This window comes from Globicephala melas, chromosome 11, assembly GCF_963455315.2.
Source record: "Globicephala melas chromosome 11, mGloMel1.2, whole genome shotgun sequence".
Taxonomy (NCBI): Eukaryota; Metazoa; Chordata; class Mammalia; order Artiodactyla; family Delphinidae; genus Globicephala; species Globicephala melas.
The window spans coordinates 25765748-25787170 of NC_083324.2; the positions used below are offsets into that span (position 1 = coordinate 25765748).

Below are 21423 nucleotides of genomic sequence, written 5' to 3' on the forward strand. Positions count from 1 at the left end.
CACCCTAGCATCATTATTGCTGTTTATCTGGAGGAACGCGCCCCAGGCGGAAGGATTCATGGACAGGCCATTTGGATTTAGTTTCTCTGCACTCAGAGCAAATGAGTTAAGAAGGGCCTGACTGGGTAGAACGAGGGGGCTGTCCTAATAGGACATGACTACTATTTACACGGGGGCCTGACCATTGATTTATTGACATTTTATTCTGCTGCATCTGGAAGCCTCCGCCAAACCAGGGTCCTGTGTGTTTTATGTCGTCACGTAATAACGCTGAGCAGCTCGTCAGCCTCTTCCTGTCTCTTCTTTTCCCAGGGATCGACCAAGGTCAAATGACCTATGACGGCCAACACTGGCATGCCACTGAGACCTGTTTCTGCTGTGCTCACTGCAAGAAGTCCCTCCTGGGCCGGCCGTTCCTCCCCAAGCAAGGCCAGATCTTCTGCTCACGGGCCTGCAGTGCCGGGGAGGACCCCAACGGCTCTGACTCTTCTGATTCGGCCTTCCAGAACGCCCGGGCCAAGGAGTCCCGGCGCAGCGCCAAAATCGGCAAGAACAAGGGCAAGACAGAAGAGCCCATGCTGAGCCAGCACAGCCAGCTGCAGGTGAGTTCCAACCGGCTGTCGGCTGACGTGGACCCCCTGTCGCTGCAGATGGACCTGCTCAGCCTGTCCAGCCAGACACCCAGCCTCAACCGGGACCCCATCTGGAGGAGCCGGGACGAGCCGTACCATTACGGGAACAAGATGGAGCAGAACCAGTCGCAGAGCCCCTTGCAGCTCCTCAGCCAGTGCAACATCAGAACTTCCTACAGTCCGGGAGGGCAAGGGGCCGGGGCCCAGCCCGACATGTGGCCCAAGCACTTCAGCAACCCCAAAAGGAGCTCATCGCTGGCCATGAAGGGGCACGGCGGCAGCTTCATCAAGGAATGCCGAGAAGACTATTACCCGGGAAGGCTGAGGTCCCAGGAGAGCTACAGTGATATGTCCAGCCAGAGCTTCAGCGAAAACCGAGGCAGCATCCAAGTCCCCAAATATGAGGAGGAGATGGAAGAGGAAGGGGGCATGTCCACTCAGCAGTGTCGGACCCGTCATCCCATCAGTTCACTGAAATATACCGAGGACATGACGCCCACAGAGCAGACCCCGCGGGGCTCCATGGAATCGCTGGCCCTGTCTAACACAACAGGTGAGTTCTGTTTACCTGGAACACAGCGAGCGGACTCTCGGGGTGACCTGATGCCAGTCCTCAAGGTTTGCACATTGTGCCCGCCATGTGCTCTCATCCGCCGGGTCGTTGGGGAAGGTGAACCCAAGTGTCGATGGCTTCTGTCTTTGACTGGATTCCCTTTAAGCAGAGCCTGAGGCAGGGATTAGGGTGCCTGTGATGTGTTGAGGACATGCTCCCAAGGAAGGGGAGTGACAGAAACAGCCTAGGGCAGGGGGGGGAGCCAAGTGAAGAATGGTGTCTGGGCTGGAGTCTAGCTTCAGCCTGAGCCCACAGGGGTCTCTGGAGGATGAGTTGTACCACGTGGTTGTTTCCTTCTTGGGACAAGGGGGCTGACGTTTTGCATCACCGTGTCAGTTATTGGCCCAGGGCTGCTGGAGAGTGACCTGGGGATAAGGATGTGGATGTGGGCACGGGGGCAAGACAGCTCCCGTCAGCCAAAGGCAACATTCAGGAGAAGGGGTGGCAGTGAGCTGGAGGGGGATACTCATGAAACGGGGTGCCGCCTGGGACATCAAAGCATCCATGACAGCTTCCGTGGCTGTCCTGAACCCCAGTATCTCATTAGGGAGCCGGATTTTTTTTTTGTTTTTTGTTTTTTAAAGAAGATATTGGGGGTAGGAGTTAATTAATTAATTTATTTTTGCTGTGTTGAGTCTTCGTTTCTGTGTGAGGGCTTTCTCTAGTTGCAGCGAGCGGGGGCCACTCTTTATCACGGTGCACGGGCCTCTCACTATTGCGGCCTCTTGTTGCGGAGCACAGGCTCCAGACGCGCAGGCTCAGTAGTTGTGGCTCACAGGCCTAGTTGCTCCGCGGCACGTGCGATCCTCCCAGACCAGGGCTCGAACCTGTGTCCCCTGCATTAGCAGGCAGATTCTCAACCACTGCGCCACCTGGGAAGCCCGGGAGCTGGTTTTAATGTGTAGATAAAGATGAAAGAAATGGGGATGGACAAGGAGAAGGCAGGCAGGCTGAGAAGGACAGAAGTGTTGGGAGAGACAGACAAACAGACACCCCGTTGACTGTTCTGGCCAACCAAATTTTCCAGCTGTTTTCCGTACGTGTGAAGACGATGTCAGTGTCCTCTAAGATGCCACTACTCAAAGTGTAACCTGAGGATCGGGGCTGTCCGCAGTGCACCCCGAGATAAGTACTGAAATTGACAGTGTTTAGAAACTCTTAGAGCAGTCTGACACTGCTGGGACATCCAAGTGCACATCCAGTGGGCTCGTCTCACGGGTCCAGGTGCAGACCACTCAGGGCGCTGTAGACGCACGGGCGAGTTGTCTGTGGCAAGTGCTGGGTATGAGTCCTGCTCAGGTGGGTCCCATATCAGGCCGCCACGATGGACTGAAAACTAAAAAAACTGGTCCTTCACTACAGATAACTTGGGAAATGCTGCTCTAAGATGCACTAAGTGTCTCTGCCCCTTGTTGGCAGGACACCGAGGAGGGAGATGCACTTCTGTCCCTTACAGTAGAGATTCCCAGAGTCTAGTGTGTCTGTCTGGGTGGAGACTGTGACAACCTGATGCACATCAGCCCTGGATGGAGAGACGGCCACTACTCAGCCCCAGCTGGTTGTTGCCACTTGCAGGGATGTTTATTTATTCAACTAAGAGTGATAGAGCTCTTGCCATGTGCCAGACATTGTTCCAAGCACTTGATAAATAGTCACTCACTTAATTAAATCATCACAACCCTTTGAAAGGTACTCTTAAAATTCTCACTTCAGAGTTGAAGAAACTGAGGCACACAGAGGTTGAAGGACTTGCCCTAAGTCACCCAGCTTTTTTTTTTTTTTTTTTTTGCGGTACGCGGGCCTCTCACTGTTGTGACCTCTCCCGTTGCGGAGCACAGGCTCTGGACGCACAGGCTCAGTGGCCATGGCTCACGGGCCCAGGCGCTCCACGGCATGTGGGATCTTCCCGGACCGGGGCACGAACCCATGTTCCCTGCATCAGCAGGCGGACTCTCAACCACTGCGCCACCAGGGAAGCCCAGTCACCCAGCTTTTAAACAGGGATTTGAACTTCTGCATGTGACCCCAGAGCAGTGCTCTTAATCACATCAGGGTACCAACCTAATCTGAGCCCCATGCTGTCAAATCTTCCAGTTTTTCCAAAGAAGTTAAAAACGTGGATTTTTTTAAAATGTGAAACCTATTGGAACTCTCTGCTGGACAAGCAAAACGTGTCTCTGAGTTGTAGGATATCTATGCGGTGCGTTTTTAATTTTCATCCCCCTCCGATGCTTTCACAGCTGTGTTCTCTTTTGTCCTGGAGGACAGATAGCAGATATCCTTACCCCCATGTTTCAGATGACAAAAATGAGGCGTTGGTGACTAAGCACTTTGCCTACTGTCGTAGAAGTGAGCAATTAGTGCAGAGTGACGACCACCTGGCTCCCAGCCCAGTTTGTGCTATTCTCAGAAGATTTATTTATATGCTATAATTATTTAAGAGGCCAGGAGATAAATGTGTGGTTCACACTCTGAAGCAGAGCTTCTCAAAGCTAGACCACCTGCATGGGAATCATTGGCTGCTTGATTGAAACATGGACTCCAGGGCCTCCTCCCCAGCCCGGTGTATCAGACCCAATAGAGGTGGGGTCCAGGGACCTGCATTATTTTTTTTTATTCAAACAGAAAGTCACAAAAATTATAATCATCCTCATCAGTTCACTCAGTCCCATGTAATTATTTTTTTTTTCATCTTGATCTTTTGTTAGCACTTTGATGAACGCATCAGTTTTCCATTAGAGTTCTGAAAATGCTTATTCATTCAGTTCAGCAGTATAGTCAGTTACCAGAAAGCTGTACTTGTCAGAGTCTTTTTCATGAATCAGGAACCTGCATTTTTACCAGCTCCCTGCTGGTGCCGATGCGACCACTGTCTGAGAGCAGTTGTTCCTGGGTTTGTCTGTTCTGCCTTTATTGTCCTCACACTGTAACTTAGGAGGAGATCTAGGGCTTGGAGAATGTTGGAAAGGCCACACAGGTACATTTGAAGAACACACGGTCTCCGATCCTAAGGAAGAGGCCGGGTTGCTTATCCTTGAGATTTTCTACGAATCCTTGGGCAAAGCAACAGGTGCCCCTCTGTCACTGAGATTTTTGGAAAGCAGCCCTGAACCATGTCTGATAGAGCTGAGAAAAATTGCTCAGATCCGCACTGTCTGATACGGTAGCCACAAGCCACGTGTGACTGTTGAAATTTGAGTTAATTGAAATGAAATAAAATGAAAATTCTAGGCCCTCAGCTGCACGAGCCACATTTCAAGTGGTCACTAGCCGTGCACTGAATTTTAAACTTCTTTTCATTTTAATCAATTTCACTTTCAATAACCATGTCTAGCTAAGCTAGAGGCTACCCTATGGACAGCACAGATGAAGGAAGTGAGCTGTTAGGCCGGGCACAGTTTCAACCCCATTATTAGTCTCTTTGGAAGTTCTCTCATGAGCTCTGGTTTGTCACATTCTAACCTAACGGTTTGGAGTGCCAATTCTGGAGTTACACTCCCTAGGTTCACATCCAGCCTTCGTCATGTAGGAGCTGTGTGGCCTTGAACAAGTTGCTTAAATTCCATAAGGTTCGGTGTCCTCATCTGTGGAATCTGGTGAATAATAGTACTTCCTTTGTAGGGTTTTTGTAGAAGGAAACGAGTTTTTGTAAACTTGTGAATATAGTCTTTGACACATATGGCTGTCTCTGATGGTTACCCGCTACTTTTTATTATTATTATTATTTCTCTCTCATCCCAAACACACTGGTGCATGGTTTTGGCCTCTAGGGATGTTTTGGATTTCGGTATCTCCCAGCATCCAGCAGCTGTGCAGGTTCTCATTTTTAGGTTTGAAACTGCTCCCGTGGGTCCTCTTTTTCCTAACCAGCCTGAGAAGAGTGTGAGAAATGGGACTAAAGAAAGCATTTTGTGCCCCTGTGTTTCCATGGATGTGTCAGACACATCAGTGTGGAAGGGAGATGGTAGCTAATATTCATAGCACTGCTTCATTGTTCATCACTGGAGCGCACCCTAAATAGCCCTTCACATCCTGTGCCGGACACACATCACCAAGGATGTGGTGTTGACTAGGCTTGGTAAGCGGTCCTTTTGCTGCTGACCCTCACTGTTGCACTCAGATTTTGCTAGAAAATTCAGTAGTCTTTTGAGAAGGCAGTGTTCTGAACTATCTGTGTATCTTCAAACCCTGGAATCCCAGTCTATGAGTGAAGGCACGTGTCACCGAAGTCTTAGTCAAAACACCTTGATTCTGCAGCGAAAGCTAGATTTCAGAATGATGCATTTTTTTTTCCTCTTTTATGGCCAGTAACTTGTAATTAACTAAGTCTGCAGTGTTTAATCTGGCACAAAGCATGATCTTTTGGTGGGCAGCATTTTTCCTTAGAACAGATCTTAGAAAAGCAGGTAGCCCCAGCGGCTGGCCAGCCTCAGATCTGGCCTTCGACACCTCCGGTTTGGTTTAGAAGTGGGAGTGTACTGTCCCTGCCTCCTCCCTGGCAAACACAGTCCATCCATTCTGCTCACACAGAGTGCATCAGGCGGGCACGGTCACCATTTGCATCCCCATCATTTGGAGTCTTGCAGAAGCTCTTTAACCCTGCCATGGCCTAAACATGCCTCTAAAGCCGCTTGCAACCCGGGTGATCATAGTATTAGAAATGGGAATAACAGAATCAACAACAACTAACATTGCCACGTGTGTGTGTCATGTACTAGGTGCAGTTCTAAGCACTTTGCAGGAACTAACTCACAACATCCCTGTGAGGTAGATACAGTTATTTCCGTTTTACAGGTGACTTAAGTGAGACACAGAGAGGCTAAGTAGCCCAAGGCCACACAGCTTGGAACTGGAGGAACAGGATTTAAATCTGGGTGTTCTAGCCCCAGAGCCTGTGCCCTTGACCACCGTGTCATGGCAGAAGCGGATGATGGTTATGTGGGTGATCAGTGGTGATGACCGTAGTAGACCACTGACTACGATGTCACATGGTAAAGACTTCATATATAACAGCTCTTCCCATCTTCATGACAATTCTGTGAGATAAGTCTGATGATTATACCCATGTTACAGTTGAGTACACTAAAGTTCACGGATGTCATGACCTCCCTCCAGTCACCACTGATGGCCAGGACCTGAGCCCGGGTATGATAGTCTGCAAAGTCCCTGCCCTTAACCTCTCTGACCTGCATCCTCACAGGAAGGGTCATCTTCATATCAGGAGATTGGCACAACGGCTCTTTGCTGAAGGGACAAGGATTCCTTTCCCTGTTGCAGCCGGTTTGCTGATATATCTGTGAGGCTCGGGCAGGGCTAGAGGGAAGCTCTCAAATGAGAGGTGAACAGCAGAGGCAAAGGTGGCTGTCCGAGGTGATGTGCCTGGGTCAGACGCAGGAAAGATGAAGGAGACGCGTGCAGACCATCTGGAGGTTGGCATCTGGGCAGGAGGCACTGATGGGGCAGAGACCGCGGCTGTAGAGCAGGTTGGGGTCTGGGTTCAAGTCTCACTGGGGCAGGTGAATAGAGCTGGAATTGAGACTGGTTGCCTCAGGCAGAGGCCACACCAGAGGACAGCTAGAGACCGTCAGCTGGTCCCCAAAAAAGGGCCCTGTTGACAGCGAAGAGGCTGCGAATAGGGCTATTTCTTGAGGATCAACCAGATTCTGTAAGGAGTGGTTGGGTTAGAGAGAACTGGGACCTATAGGAAGGAACTGCAGATGTGGATGGGAGTGAGGGAAAGGGAAAGGTGGTTTCTGTTCATTCATTCATTCAGCCAGCAAATGTGACTTGAGTGCCTCCCTCTGTGAGTTACAGCAGAATGAAGGAGAGCATGAGCTGTAGACCAGTTGGCCAGTTGGAAATTGGTCTTTGTGGTTTAATACCTATGTTATGCTAGGCAGAACTGGCTTATCTATTCTGTGCCTTACTGTCATCTTTTGGCGGGGGGGGGCCGTGCTGCACAGCTTGCGGGATCGCAGTTCCCCAACCAGCCATCGAACCCCAGGCCACAGCAGTGAAAGTGTCAAAACCTACGCACGAGACCACCAGGGAACTCCCTCACTGCCCTCATCTTTAAAATGGAATGCCAGCAGTGCCTTGTAGAGTTGTTGTGGGAATTAAATGAGTTAATTCCTACAGAGAATTTAGGACAATGCCTGACGCCCCCTAAGTTACTATTAGAGATTATTCTTAGTAGGTGCCGTGGCCTGTTCAAGGTGCCGGGGATGCAGTGCTGAACTAAAGTGGACGTGGGCCTTCCCCTCCTGCACATTACAGTCTAATGGAGTTTAATACATAATAACCATCTAATTGTACCGTATAATTTTGTATCAGTGGTAAATGTGGGGCTAGGAGGGTATACAGCGAGGGCTATAGCTAAGTTGGGGAGGTCAGAGAGGGCATCCGGAAAAAGTGATGCTTAAGGGGTAAAGGGGAAGGAGCATTCCGGGTAGCATGTCCGCATGTGCAGCAGTCCTGTGGTAGGAGTGTGTGGCAAGTATAAAGATCTGGAAGAAGGCCCTGTGGCTGAGTGACGCACAGAGAGTAGTAAGGCTGGGAAGGAAGGCACAGGGGGATGGTGCAGAACCATTTCAGATATTTTAAGGGTTTGGGCCTTTCCACTAAGGACAGTGGAAAGCCCTTGAAGTTTCAGGCCAGCAGGGAGGGGAAGTGACATGATCAGATCTGCATTTTGAAAAGATGGCTCCGGCTGCTGTGTGGGGAATTGATTGCAAGAGGGCAAGTGCTGATACAGTGAGACCCATTAGGAGGCCATCCAGGACCGTGCAGCCAGGAGAGGAGGTGAAGGTGGCAGCCCCCAAGGTGTAGACAGAGCACAGACTGAAATAAGAGGATGCAAGTGATGGTGACCTAGGAGAGGAAATTGGCAGAGCTTTCAGTGCCCTGGGGGAACGGTCTCAGGAGACAGAAGAGGATCGATTTGAAAACATAAAAATGGATCAAAGTTTGCCTGCTCTGTGATTTTTGACCCAGGCCAGCGTTAGCAGAAAGTACACGAGTCACTGGCCTGGATATGCAGACGCACAGTAGGAGCAGAGAGGCTTCCTGCTGTCGTTGATCAGTGTTGCACTGTTGTGGCATGTCCACACCCTTATTATTTTTTTTAATTGAAGTATAGTTGATTTACAATATTACATTAGTTCAGGTGTACAACATAGTGATTCAGTATTTTTATAAATGATGCTCCATTTAAAGTTATTGTACAAAATAATGGCTGTATTTCCCCGTGGTGTACTACACACCTTTTCTGCTTACCGGTTTTATATGTAGTGTGTGTCCACGACTTTAACATGCATCACCTACATACCTTGACAAGAGAAGCTTGGGGGCATCATACAGGGACGTATTGATTGCTAGGGGGTAATGGGGTAATTTTTCAGCATTTCTGGCAAACGGGAAAAGGAGGAGAAAACATCAGTGTGAGGATCTGAAGTAACAACTGGAACAGCCCACTTTGCCAAGAATGTCTGCAATGTTTTTAAATCCTTGTAATGCGAAACATTTTTATATTTAATTTGAGGCAGGCGCGTTTCTCCCGTTCTTCTGCATAGCTTAGATATCCATCCTCTAACCCAATTTCTCTATTAAAATTGTTGGGTAAAACCTCCTAACCAGCTGGCGCCCATTACTCGAGGGCTTCCCCTCAGACGTGCCCATAAATCACATGGCCCAGATCTTCCTGATCATTTCCTCCACTGGGGAAGATGTGCACCCCAGTCTGGAATTACAGATTTGAAAACCTAGAACTCACCTTGAATTCTGTCAGTTGGCCCCAGAGCCAGCCCAGGATCTACTTGGGAAATGCATAGGGATTGTCTTTGTTCACTGGAATTAGAGAACTCTTTTGTTTGCAAGCATCAGAATCCCAACTCGAAAGGGTGTAAAGAACAAGGTTTTGTTTTTAATCAAGTAACTACAAAGTTCCCAGATTTTTGTTCCAGGTACAGCTGGATCCGTGTGCACAAATGATGTCATCAGGACTCAGCCTCTTTCCTCTCTCAGTTCTTGTTTCCTCCACACTGGCTTTATTCTCAGGCAGCTCTTCCCAGGGGCAGCAAGGAGAGCTCTCAGCAGCTCTAGGCTAACGTCCGTTAACATCAGCTCAAGGGGAATGGGAACTGATCTGTTTTAATAGTGTCACTGAAAGTCCCAGAATTGAGTCGCATTTGCCTAACTTGGGCCACCCTGGGGTGGGGGGGGGGGTGGAATCAATGCTCTTTGGCCAAGGCCGAGTCACATGTCTATCCCAGGAACTAGGCAATGGGGTCAAGGTCATCAGAACTGTAGGGACTGAGAATGGAGATGGGGAGCTTCTCCAAGGGAAATCAAAGTAGCCTTTTCAAAGGAAGAGGGATTGTGCTGCAAGAAGGTAAAAGCCACAGGTGTCTACTTCTGGACCACAAGTATTCCACCCATCTGGGGCTGACCCCACCCCTCCCCCACCCCTTGATCTGGTTCCTTCCTCCAAAAGCCCCACCATTTAAACTTGACATCAAATGTCCGTTACGTATGTCAGCCATGTTTTTCTGGAGACACAGCTCTGCTCTTTGGGGCATGTCCCTGTGGTGATTTTAATCGGGAGGTTTCAGATGGTTTGAGGGACAGGTTGGATGGTACCCTCTCGCTCCGTGTTGAGGAAGTGATTCAGGAATGCTTTCTGACTGGTCTCATGGGGTGACTGCCTCTGTGCTTCTCGAGGAAGCCATGCCCTCTTGTTGGCATTTCTTAGCTCTGAACCAGGCTCACAGACCAGGGACCAGATGAAAACCAGCAGAGTGAATGTCATAGGAGAGTCTTTTTGTTCCCTATGTCTTTCTGTCGGTGTTTTGGTGTGTGGGGAAACAGAGGACATTGTCAGAGCCAGGGGTGACAGATGGAGAGCAGTGGACAGACGGGACAGAGCCCAGCCCACGGTGGCTGGCGCACCCCTGCTCCCTGTCGTGGTCTCGCTGACATTTTCTGGGTCCAGAGAAACTTTTCCAGCATCCTGGTTGTTGTCTTTTAATAAATTTATTTGTTTATTTATTTATGGCTGCGTTGGGTCTTCATTGCTGCCCGCAGGCTTTCTCTAGTTGCAGTGAGCGGGAGCTATTCTTCATTGTGGTGTGCGGGCTTCTCATTGTGGTGGCTTTTCTTGTTGTGGAGCACGGACTCTGGGCACGTGGGCTTCTGTAGTAGTGGCACACGGGCTCAGTAGTTGTGGCACACGGGCTCAGTAGTTGTGGCACACGGGCTTAATTGCTCCGCGGCATGTGGGATCTTCCTGGACCAGGGCTCAAACCCGTGTCCCCTGCATTGGCAGGCAGATTCTTAACCACTGTGCCACCAGGGAAGTCCCCAGTGTCCTGGTTTTTAATAACCATTCAGGAGGCTTATTTATAGCCTTCTTGGGCGTGAGCAGTCAGCTATGCAGAGAGTAAGGAACCGTGGTTGCTGACAGAAAAAAGATGGCTGATTTTATTTGTTTTATTACTGAAAGTGCAACGCTGGAAAAATGGGTCTAGGGTGGAGGCCAGGGGGTGATGGGCCTTTCAGACTGGTACAAGATCTTACAGAGTGGGTTTTTAAAGAATGAGCATACGTTACTCTTGGAACCTTTGAATTGGGGAATCTCACATGGGCAATGAGCTAGCTCTTGTCCACTTGAAAAATGGCTTTGAAATGCAGGTGTTTAGGATTTATTTTTTTAAATATTGACAGTTAGGAAAATGTAAAAGAGAAAAATTGAGAAAAATGATAGAAACGGGAAATATATCCCAACGCCTACCACTCGACTAGTGCTAATATTTTGGTGAATTTTCCAGTTTTTCCCTGTATACTGGTATATCATTTTTTTCTGAGTTGTAGGCAGACTGAATATTTTGTGTCCTGAATTTCTTCATTTGCATTCTAATATCAGCTTATGTTCAGAGCTTTTGTAACCCATCATTTTTGATGACTGCATTAATATTCAGCTGAGTGACTGTTACTACGTCTCTGGAATTGGACACTCAGGCAGTTTCCAAACTGATTTTTATTCAAATCTTGATTTCCTTTGCGTTCCATCAACAAAACGTACTTTTTTGACCTTCCCTTTTCTTATCAACATAAACCTAAATATTTTGGCTCAGTGGCTCACCAGATCCTTGACCTTCTCAGCTTGGCCACTTGGGAAAGCATTTTAGCATCTCCTCCACAGAGTGTTCTGGTGGCAGCATGAGGTCTGTCAGCAGTACTGCGCCGACCATCACCTGTCTTAACCCTCTTCAACCCATACATGAAGTGTGTCCCAGAGCCCTGGAAAATTAATGTGATTGAAACCCCACTTCCTAGCATGAGCCGTAGGGAGCCAGCTTTTAGGAGTATACTTCTCCATGTGAACAGTCAACCGTCCACTCCATCAGTTAGAGTCATCCAGGGACCACCTACATTATATTCCTTTGGGATGCTTGCCAATAATGCAGATTCTTGGGCCCCACCCCAAACTCACAAACAGAATCTCTCAGGGCTCAACCCTGGACTCAGGGTTTTCTAACACGGGCTCCCGGAGGACTCTCAGGCCCACTAAGTTTGAGGAAGGACCACTGAGCTAGAGATACCCAGACTCCTCACCTCATCACCTGAGTGACCAGCCATACTTACCGTTTCGTCTAGGGCTGGAACGTTCCTCTATCCTACAGTGCCCTTTTGCATCTCCTCTTAGCCCTGAGTCCAGCCTCCTGCGTAGACAAAAGAAAAAGTAGACCGTGCTTGTTCTGAAAAGCTCTGAAGGTGTCCCTGATAACAAATCGCTCTTGGTCCAGTAAGTGGCATTCTCATGAGTTAAGAGCACATGATCTGAAACATATGGGTGGGATATTCCTTAATGACATTGTATGGGTTAAATAGGAAAGAAGGTAATACTTGCCAAGTGGTTTTGGTATTTTCACAGGATACAGCAGAAAAAGTGGGCAATAAAACACTCTTCAAATAGGACCAGTTTCAGTTCTAAATCAGTGTGAAAATCAAAAGGCCATGAAACCAAAGTTTCATAAGAATAACTTTCACCAGCCCTCCAGTTTTTTACCACCATCGTCTTGAGAGCACCCAGGTAGCTGTCTGTGTGCATGTATGTGTTTCTTCTGAGCTCTGTTCTGCCAGGCGGCTCCTCCAGCCTGCCCTTCCCAAATCAAAACCAGACCGTGACATGTTTCTGCGAGGCAGCTGTCACAAATCAGGCTGAGCAAGCAGGCGGGGCACCGTCTAGAAGATAAAGTCTCTGTGTCCCAACACAAAATTACTAAGAAAAAACCTAGTGTTTTCTTTGGTACGAAAACTTTTAACAGCTTAAAAACGTCATACTGAATTACCCATCCACTTAGCTAAGATTTACGGCATATTTCTTCCTTTTTTTTTTTTTTTTTTTCCCTCTGTTCTGGAAAATCATATTTCTCAACTCTCAGCTACCCAGGGTTTTGGCATTCCAGTTTGCAGACCACCCAGCCCCCATCTTCTCCTTTCTCTGTTTTTTTCCCCATGTACAAGGAGTGCAGGCAAAAACGAGCTCATTTCGCTCCTTGCACAGAGGAGTAGAAACTGTCCTGTGCATTTCCATTCTCCAGACCTTTCCTTGGAGCAGATCCTTGACTCTCAGCTGTGCCGGGTCTCAGGGATGCTTGTTTCCTGGGATCAGCCGTCCTGCCCAGTCACATCTACGTCCCTGAGAGTGTTCAGTCCAAGGACACCCGTGGGGACGTACTTTCGATTCTGACATTGTGAGAGCATCCATGGCAAGGATTCTATAACTGCCCAGCAGCAAGCAGTCTGGACCTCGCCAGGGTTTCTCATCCCGGCTGGAGCAGACTTCCAGTGGCTGCCTTTCAAAACGGAGTTGCTCATTTAAAAGGGCAGGAAAGTCCGTTTCAGGCTTTACATGTGTCTTTTCCTTGGGAGCAGATTGATCTTAGAGCTGAAAGGCAAGTGAGAGGAGGAGAGAACAGCCTAGAACAACTCATCCTTTTTATTTCTTTCGATACTGGGTCCTGGGTAAAAAGATCAGGGGGAAATTCCCTTTGCCTGAGATGCACATTCATGTACAGACACTGCCCCAGGGTGAGCGTGATGGTCTAGATGAGTGACTCTCATTAGGGCCAGGTGGAGGTGGGGAGGCTGGGGATTTTGCCACCCAGGGGACATTTGGCATTGTTAGGAGACATTTTTGGGGTGCAGGGTGCTCCTGGCTTCTAATGGGTAGAGGTCCGGGAAGGTACTGCTAAACATCCTCCAGTGCCTAGAACAGCACCTTCCCTCCCGGCAGAGAATTATCCTGCCTCATGAGCCAGTAGTGCCAGAGTTGAGAAAGCCTGGTCCAGACACAGGGAATTCGATTAGAAAGCATCAGCCCCCATGAAAGCCACTGAGAACCACATCTGAGGAGGTCACGATGTCACATGAAGGGGTGGGTCTGCCTGGCCTGGCATTTCAGAAGCCCTCTCTGCAGCTGAAAGAACCCTTTCTGCTTCTTGGTCTGACCCCCAGCCACAGCGCACAGTGAGTCTTACGGTTTAAGGATCAAACCAACCTGGTTGAAATCCCATCACCACTCTAGCTGCGTGACCGCGGGCAAGTGGCTCAGATCTCTCAGTCCCTCAAATTTCTGCCACATGGGGCTGTCATGGGACAGGAGGTAATATGCAGAAAGCATTTAACTGCGTGCCCGGCACTTGGCAAACTCAATATTTGAGAGTTATTATTACTCTTTTTATTAGGTGCCCCAGTGCGCTGACCTCCTGTCCCTTTCCTTTTAATTCTGTCTCAGCCCGTTGCTCATTTGCCAGGGAGAAGGGGGATTGAATGGAGCTCAGACATCATTATCATAGACAGAGATGGAAGGAGAGGGCCAGGATCAATAGAGGAGCCTGAGGTCTGGCGGTTCTGAGATGTCCCCCCCACCCACCTGACCCCCCCCCCCCCGAGCTGCGTTCTGTAGATGTCACACCAGACCATCGCCCCTGGGAGCTTTATGGCTTAGATTTTCAGGAATGTTTGTAACTGGAAAGATGAGCCCCTTTCTCCCTGAGTCTCAATTTCCCACCTTGTCTGAGCTGAAAGAGGCTACCAGAATCTGTGGCCTAATTATGCCCACATAACACCTATTAGTGCTAACATAACACCTATTAGCACTGAGGGAGCCCGCCTCCCCATGTAAGGAAGCCAGGATGTCACCTCCCAGACCACAGCCTCTCCTCTGCTGATCCCCCTCCCTCCAGTGTCAATGAACTTCTCAGACAATTCCCATTTGCCACAGCTTAGAGGAGTTAATTTGTTCTTGGAATCTGTGGATGAGAAACAGGCCCAGTTCTGGGCCATGAGCTAGGAAGACAGTGGGGGGATGTCCAACAATGGAAATTTTCCACTGAGATCATTGTCAGTCTCAGAGACATGCCCGGCTGTTATCTGCAGATCCGTTTCAAGTTCAGGCCCCTCGGCAGGGAGAGGAATTCCAGCCTGGCCTGAGGTGCTCATGAAGGTCTCCCTAAAGCAACCCAGATCTCACCATTTTTTTTGTTTGTTTTGAATTGAAGTACAGTTGATTTACAATGTTGTGTTCATTTCTGCTGTACAGCAGAGTGACTCAGTTATACATATATATATTCTTTCTCCTATTCTTTTCCATTGTGGTTTATCACAGGATATTAAATATAGTTCCCAGATCTCACCGTTCTTGAGTCAACCGTGGATGACTGGGCTTTCTGTCACCTGAGCATTGTCCTTTGTGGCTCTTCCTGCGCAGGATTAGGGCAGTCCAGGAAGCAGGTAGCTTCCTCTGTCTTCTTCTGCCCTCTGAAACTTTTTAATTTGGGGACTCTGTAGTCAGGGCATGTGGGTGGCGCACCTTTATCTGGCAATATGGGATGGAACACAGCAGATTGGAGGACATTTTTATTCTGGCTCCTCTCTGAGCCCCAGGACTGCTGCAAAAGGAGAATTGCAAGCATTCTTAGTGGGTTTTCCCCCCTTCCCCCGCCCTCCAGCAGCTGAACCCAAAGCCCTCCGGGGAGCATTGAGATGTAAATATCATTCACTTGCAACCCAGCCTCTAATATTGTGAACCTCAGTGGCAAAAACTGCATAAGATGCCCCATCATCCTTCATGGTATCCCCCCAGCATACATCTCTAAGGTGCTGGGTTTCTAGGGTTGCCTATTTATTTATTTATTTATTAGAGTTGCCATTTTTAAATTAATTTGTCTGTTTGTTTGTTTATGTTGCCATTTAAAAGGGAACCATGCTCGTGTGTCTCCCTCACCCGCTCACACGCCCAACAGTCCTGTTTTATCTATCTTCTATACCAGAGTTTGATACAAGATTTTTTTTTTTTGAAACAAAAAGAATGGGGAAGAGAAAGGCATTTAAAACATCTTGGTTCTGAGTTGTTTTATATTCATTTATTCAACAAATATTTATTGGGCGTCTACCATGTGCCAGGCACTCTGCTCATTGCCACGTACAGGTTGGTGAATAAATCAGACGCAATCCCTGTGTGCGTCAGAGCCCCAGCAGGAAACAGATGGCCCAGGAAAGGGTAATTAAAGGAAGCCTAAGGAAGGAGGCCACTGGGTAGCAACTGATGCCTTAGGCAGAGAAGCTCAGCCAGCCTGCAGCCTGGGGGAGGGATCCGGGCAATAAACATCCTGACCTCTCTCACTTTCTGCCCTCTGATTTCCTCCTGGGAGTCAGCCCCAACCAGAAGCCCAAGGGTAAGAGAGCCAGCCATTTGCAGCTTTCTGGGAGAACAGGGTGGAGTTGGTCATAACTGTAGCAGGGGACATACAAGCACACCAAGGGCAGATGATGATGTGTGATACGAAAAACACGAGCAGGGTAAAGACATGAGAGAATTGAGGATTAACAACATTAAAAGGATGGTCAGGGAAGCTGTCTGAAGTGATGTTTAAGCTAAGAATTAGATAAGGACTTGACCTTGCAAAGGAAGGGAGGAGGAGAGGAAGAAGATTAAAGGCTTAAGGAATAGCATATGCAAAGGCCCTGAGGCAAGAGAGAACTTTACAGTTCTAATAGTAACTGAAAACAGGCCAGTGTGCTAAGAGTGTAGTTGTCAAGGGGGAGAGCTATACTTAGAGCTCTGAAGCACTCACATTTTATTGCTGACTCAAATTCAGCCTCCTGGCACCCTGTGAGGACACTGCCCTGGTCCCTTTTTAGTGGGGTGTCTAAAAGTAGAAAAAGGTGACTTGCAGAGTAGGTTGGGAAAGCAAAGGCATGAGTACGCAGAAACACTAGGTCAGAAATATCATGTGTGTCGGGGAGTGTGGGGGGAGAACTTACTTGAAAACAAAAATGTTTTTGGAAAGAAAAAATCTGAACTCTTTCTGTTGATCTTTGTGTTGCTGTAGCTTTTTTTTTTTCCCTTCAGTGCTGATTTCTGGCTGGTTGTCTCCTGGATTTCATATACATGGTAACTTGAATTTTACCCCAGGTATCCTGGCTTATTTAGCCAAGCCACTAATATATAAATCTGATTAAAGCAAAAAGCCTTTCCTTAAGTAAACAGTAAGCCCTGAAAACATATGATTCACAAATCTGCCTTTATTATTGCACAATTTAGCCAGTTTGGGCCATAGCAAATAGCCTCCAGGGCTCTTGGGACAGATCCGTTGGTCCTCAAGAAGAAAGGAGGATGTTTCCTGGGTGGCTCTTGCCATAGTTACAGAAGGCTTTCACCCAGGCTTCAAGGATCTGAATCCTTCCACCTTTCCTCAAAATTCCTTCCTAAAGGGAAGGTCCAAGAGTTCAACAAGATTGTACATAGTTGGGGGGAAATCATCATGTGACATTGTCCTTGTAGAATCTCAGCGCTGTGGTAAGACAAGAGATGAGACCAAGTGCGTTCACAGTTTAGGACACATTCAGTGACTGGTGACCAAGGCTTATCCTCACGAATCGCAAGAGCCATCACATGTGTGAGGTCCTTGGCGCCATTAGCGTGGTTCTTGTTAACAAGGAAAAGGGAGCCAATATCTCATGGGAATTCCTACCTCAAACTCAAAGGGTATAAAGTGAATAATTAACACTTATTCGAAAGAGAATGGCCACCGTGTCTTCTCCTTCTCTTTTAAGAGAGAGTTTAGTTGGGCACCTATTGGAAAGATGTTAGGTAGTGTCAACGAAAAAGTCATCAACGATCTAAGAAAGAAATGGAAAATTTTATTTGAGCCAAGTTGAGGATATAACCTGGGCACAGCCTCTCAGAAAGCTCCAAGAACTGTTCCGCCCATCAGAGGTCAAAGCACAGTTATTATACGTTTTTGAGACAGAGGGCGGTACATTTAATGACATATTGTTGACGGTTCGCACAGTCCAGATCTGTAAGCACAAAGCGGTGGGCCATGATGACTCCTTACAATATTAAGAAGGAATGTTACCTTTTAAGGAACTGTCTTGGTGGTAGGAGAACGATGCTCTATACGGTTGGGGAGGTATTTTGGCCAGTGGGGGAGGTATGGTCGATGCCTAATGCAGATACACAATGCACCGTGGAGGGGAGAGGAGGCCAAATGGCAGAGAAAAATTTTTTACGTTCAAATGTTTCTTGCCTGGCCATAAAATATGAATTTTATTTCACAGTAGACAAGAAACTCCTCGGACACTGGTTCTCAGTTTTCACCACACAGGAAATCATGTGGGGAATATAAAAGAATACAGATGCCTGGGCCCCCCACACACACACACACAAGATGTCAATTTAACTGGTCTGGGGTTTGCCCTGGGCGAGAGGATGTTTTAAGACTCCCTGTAATTCTACCAGGCAGACAAGCTTGAGAAGCAATGTATTAAGGCAAATCCAGATTTTTCAGCAGGTGCGTATATTTCCAGCTTCTGGGATGATTTATGGGTGGTTCTGCTTCTAGGGTCCCCGTCTGGTCTGTTTTCTCTCTGTCTGCGAAGTAGCGCACATCCTAAGGGAGGGAGCTCTCATTTCTGAGCGTACAGAATGCTCTCTGGTAACATCTTCGCTCTGCCAAATCCAACCCAGAAGCCAGATAGGCCCCTGTTGAGTTCTCAGCTTGGACTGTTAGTTCTGTAACCTTGGACAAATTACCTAAACTCTTTGAGTCTGAATTTCCTCACCTATAATAAACCTTTCAGAGGATTAAATGAGAAAGCCCTTAATACAATTCCTGGATCATAGTAAACACTCAAAAACGTTTGTGGTTTTCATCAGCAGAGATGTGAAAGATTCCCAGGACATGTGCATTTTGATTCTGTAATAGCTAAGGACTGACCTGGGAAAGCCAAGTGAACCCCGATAAACAACAATAACAATTCTAGCTATGATCCCGGTCTTGGAGATGAGGAAACTAAAGATCAGAGAGTTCAAGGTCACACTGCTAGTGACGAGATGAGTGGGGATTAGAGCAGGTTTCCCAGGCTATACTTTTCACCACCATTTCATATATTTCTCTCCATAAAATAAAAGCTCTAGAAAGAAGAGGGGACTCATGGGGACTGACATCAGCCCTTAATCTTGGCCGACAAAAGGGAGTTGACCCAAAGCTCAGGTTTTTCTCTGATGGGAAGGGTTCTCCAGAGAGACATCAGCTAGTGGGCAGGGTCCCCCGATTGCCACAGGCACCTCGAAAAATCATCTTCCTTGCCCTTTCTTCGTTTGCTTCCCTTCCTCACAGCTGTCCAGCCCATATGCTACCTCACAGCAGCCAGGGCGCCAGCCCAGGCTCAGCGCAAACAACCTCAGCAGCTGCTGTTGCAAGATCAGGGCGACCGGCTGAGCCCGGTGGGTCCCCCCTCTTCTTGCGCACTGCTTCTCTTTGCTGTGGTAGAACCACAGTCCTCTGCAACTTGCTTTCAGTAGCAGTGGTTCAGACCATTGTATCTCATGTTTTGTTTTAAATGAGGCATGCCCTCTTTTTAACAAAATAAACGTGAGACTTTTACACCCCACCTCACCCCGGTTTCTGATTCTTTTCACTCCTTCTCTCTTGTTCAGAGGACTATCCTCTGTACATCCCCAAGGCAACCAAGATCTACTGTCATAAATAGAGCTAACATCTGGGAAGCCTTTTAAGTGGGACACTATGTTAACTACTCGTTTAGACGTTCCTTGGTTAATGTTTGTGATAACGCTGTGAAGCATACGTGTAGCGTCATCTCTTTGTCACAGATAAGGAATCCAAGTCTCGCACGTGTGGAGTCACGTGTTCAGGACCATAAGGCAGCAAGTGGCCTGAACCAGGGTCCCAACACTTGCGTCCTGTACTTTTAACCATAATCCCATGGTTCTCGACGGGGACATTTGTCAATGTCTGGACCCATTTTGAGTTGTCAGAGGAGAGGGTGGGATGCTGCTGGCATCTCGTGGGTAGAGACCAGGGATGCTACTCAACATCCCACAGTGTACACAGCCTCACCCCCGCCAGAGAGAATCACCTGACCCCCAATGTCAGAAGCGCCAAGGCTGAGAATCTCTGCCATAGCCCTAAACTGCTAAGCTACCTCTCCTTAGTTTGTCCTATGAAAATGATGGTTAATATGGTGTTAGAGTATTGAATATGCTTTTGAAAGTGCCCATGCCCCTCCCTCACCCTCCAACTCTCCCCTGGTTGGGGAAAGCACAGCCACTCCACTCCCCACTTTGATAATCCCCAGGTTTGACTTTGTCAAAATCACTTCACCCTGTTAGCAGCAGAGGTTTGCATCTGTCTTCCTAGTTTCTTTTCGCCTGTGGAGGAGTTCATCTGTGTGCTGGACCAGCTTCTGGAATTCAGTGGCTCCAGACGTGGAGAAAGCAGGTGGGTGGTCTCAGACCACGCCAGCCCTTCCTGTTCCCCTTTCTCCTGTATCTCCTCTTCCTCTTCCACCACCAGCACCTCTCTTCTTTGTTGAGGTTCCACTTCAGTTGGTGTCTGCGGCCCTCATTCTGAGTCTGATTGGGAGACCCCAAAGCACAAAACGGGACCGAGAGAGAGGAAGCAGGTCAGGGTTCCAGGGTTGCAGCGTCTGGGTTATCTTCAGCATCCTGGCCTTGACGTGACTCGGACAGCACCACAGGGCACGTGGGCAGCGCTGCCAGGGCCTCAGGAAGGGAGGGCATTGCCTGTGCTGAGCTGGGCAGGTAGGATCTGACTTTTGGGATTGAGAAGCAGAAGACGTCCGCGGTTGAGAGCTTAAAAACTTCAGTCAGGCTAACCCGGGCTTGAGCACTCCCAGTGTGCTCTGGGTGACTGAGCCCGGCCCCCGCCAACTTCTCTGAGCCTGATTCCTCTTCTGAAGAATGAAAATAACCATACGCACTCTTCGGGGGTTGATGAGGATTGAATGAGGTTGGATATGTACAGTTGCGGAGCACCACGCGTTGCTCATGGTCGATATCCAGAAGGGCACCTCGTGTGAGATGCTCAGTGGAGAAAAACTGATGGAGGACAGGCCACAGAGGTGGGGCAGGGAGGTCAGGTGGACAGTGGTGGTGGGAATAGTAGTCATGATAGTAATGGCATTAACTATTGTAGTTTCTGTGAAATGAGGGCTATGCCTAGAGCATCACATGCGTCAACTCACTATGTAAGGGCAGGGTCTGTTCTTGTTCCCTGGTGCGTCTTCCACAAAAGTCCTCTGCTTCCGTCTCCCCTGCCTTGTTTTTCTCTGTAGCACTTAGCACCATTTGATATAGTATGTATTTTCTTTCTTTTTTTTTTTTTTTTTTTTTGCGGTACGCGGGCCTCTCACTGTTGTGGCCTCTCCCGTTGTGGCGCACAGGCTCCGGACGCGCAGGCTCAGCGGCCATGGCTCACGGGCCCAGCCGCTCCGCGGCATGTGGGATCTTCCCGGACCGGGGCACGAACCCGCGTCCCTTGCATCGGCAGGCGGACTCTTAACCACTGCGCCACCAGGGAAGCCCGACATAGTATATATTTTATTGCTTGGTTTGTTCATTGTCATCCTCCACTAGTGAAAAGGAAGCTGCATGAAGGCAGAGGCTTCATGTGGTTTGGTTTTGCTGCTGTTGCCTCGGCAGCTGAAGCACCGTCTGACACAGCAGGCGTTTGGTAAATCTCTGAGCCACGGTAGGCATTCGTGAAATACGATGCTGCCTGAATGAGCCTCCATTTTACAGATGAGAAAACAGAGGCTTAGAGAGATTACGAGATTTCCCCAAGATCC

The 21423-nt window shown here is 48.4% G+C and overlaps 1 protein-coding gene across 5 annotated transcripts in view; it reads left to right on the top strand.

Annotated features, from left to right (window-relative positions):
* Window positions 1-21423, top strand: part of PRICKLE2 (prickle planar cell polarity protein 2) — a 167622-nt gene that overhangs the window by 121386 nt on the left and 24813 nt on the right. For all 5 annotated transcript variants that reach the window (XM_030867636.2, XM_060307452.1, XM_060307450.1 and 2 more), the window contains one exon: window positions 313-1185. In XM_030867636.2, the coding sequence (XP_030723496.1) occupies window positions 313-1185 (873 nt within the window). The remainder of the gene's footprint in view (window positions 1-312; window positions 1186-21423) is intronic.